This window comes from Limulus polyphemus, unplaced genomic scaffold (assembly GCF_000517525.1).
Source record: "Limulus polyphemus unplaced genomic scaffold, Limulus_polyphemus-2.1.2 Scaffold10968, whole genome shotgun sequence".
NCBI classification, from domain to species: Eukaryota; Metazoa; Arthropoda; class Merostomata; order Xiphosura; family Limulidae; genus Limulus; species Limulus polyphemus.
The window spans coordinates 14,743-16,212 of NW_013676578.1; the positions used below are offsets into that span (position 1 = coordinate 14,743).

The window sequence follows — 1,470 nt, forward strand, 5'->3', positions numbered from 1 at the left end:
AGTTTTAATTAAGAAAGGACTTGTATCGCTGAAGTTTCTCGGAAAGAATTTCTATGGGAAATTAACAAACGAGCAGATACGCAACAGTGCCAAACATTTATATACACAAGTTTGCTCTAAAGTAGATGTTTGAAGATGTTTAAGCAAACTTGTGTACAAGAATTAACTTTTGCGTTAAATGTTATAGTCCTTACTTACCACTGAAACTATTTGAAACATCTAAAAAAATTCCACTTTAACTGTAAGTTGTTTGAGCCTTAAATTAGTTAACTGTGGAAATTTGAGCAGAAAATTTTATAAATATTTCATTCAACTATTATAAAAACCTGATACAATCACTTAAACTTGTAATAATCAGTGAAAATTGACTTGTCCATAATCCCAAACACACACCAACATACTGAATCCAATATGAGGGCTAACTTGCCATCTAACTAGCATGTCCTCTTCATAAATCTATGGGAAATTGTTGTGCAACTTGGCTCATTTTAACCAATCCTTACGACAGGTATTAATCCCTGAATTCACCATTTTACAACTATAGGAATATTTATATGTTATACATAGAACTCAAATTACCTACTTCAGTAATTACATCTCATATCTAACAAAAAAGCTCGTATACAATCTGTCCTAGTACTTATTTTACGTATTTCATTTACTAATTTTCATCAAATCAGAAAAGACCGAGTTTGTACTGATACTCTGTAACAAAATTCCCAGTGTTTTGAGGTCAGTGTCCTACTGTGCAAGCATGGCTATGTCAAGCAAACAGTTTTACACCTAGTTCATACCATAACAGAAAATAAAATCTTTACGCCTACTTTTTAAAAAGACAACAAATACATGAAATGCTAGTGTATCAGTAAGATAAATATGGTAGATAATGACATAAATATGGGAATTATAGACTATGGTAATCACCGAAGTCTAAGAAACTTACAGAATTTCCAACAGTTTTCTGCTGCATTCTGAATGTTTCTTCTCTCACCTTAGCTAGAGGTTCACGAACACTGATCATATTATATGGTGTGTCCCGAATCTCTGAAATATAAATTTAACTTCAATGAATATAATCAAGCTTAAAATCTACTTGTTGATCACTCGATACTTCTGAAACCAACTTTATTGGAACAGGCCGACAAATGGTGGTGGTGGTGGGTAACTGAAACCTGGTGATGCCGTAAACCACCTTTAGGTTATATCTTCATTTAATCATAAAAAAAACAACATAGTTTTTGGTTTTTCTTTGCATGTAGACATTTCATACATTAAGAATGATTGAAATAAAAACTTAAGTAACAGTTAATATATATTTGTTGTTACTTTATTGATGTTTTTACTGCGAGATAAAAAAAGGCTGCTGCTATGATTTTGTCTGGTTTATGAGCTCGTTGTTGTCCTAATTTAGGATCTTCTTTTAAACAAGTTCTTTAAAATGTTAAAAGAGAGAGAGAGAAAGGGGGCTCG

The 1,470-nt window shown here is 32.0% G+C and overlaps 1 protein-coding gene across 1 annotated transcript in view; it reads right to left on the bottom strand.

The window, feature by feature from the left end:
• LOC106476590 overlaps positions 1–1,044 on the bottom strand; it is a gene marked incomplete at its 5' end in the record, with an annotated part of 6,830 nt that extends 5,786 nt beyond the window's left edge. Inside the window, one exon of the mRNA XM_013937236.2 lies at positions 944–1,044. Coding sequence (XP_013792690.1) covers positions 944–1,044 — 101 coding nt within the window. The remainder of the gene's footprint in view (positions 1–943) is intronic.
• Positions 1,045–1,470: the final 426 nt, after the last annotated feature.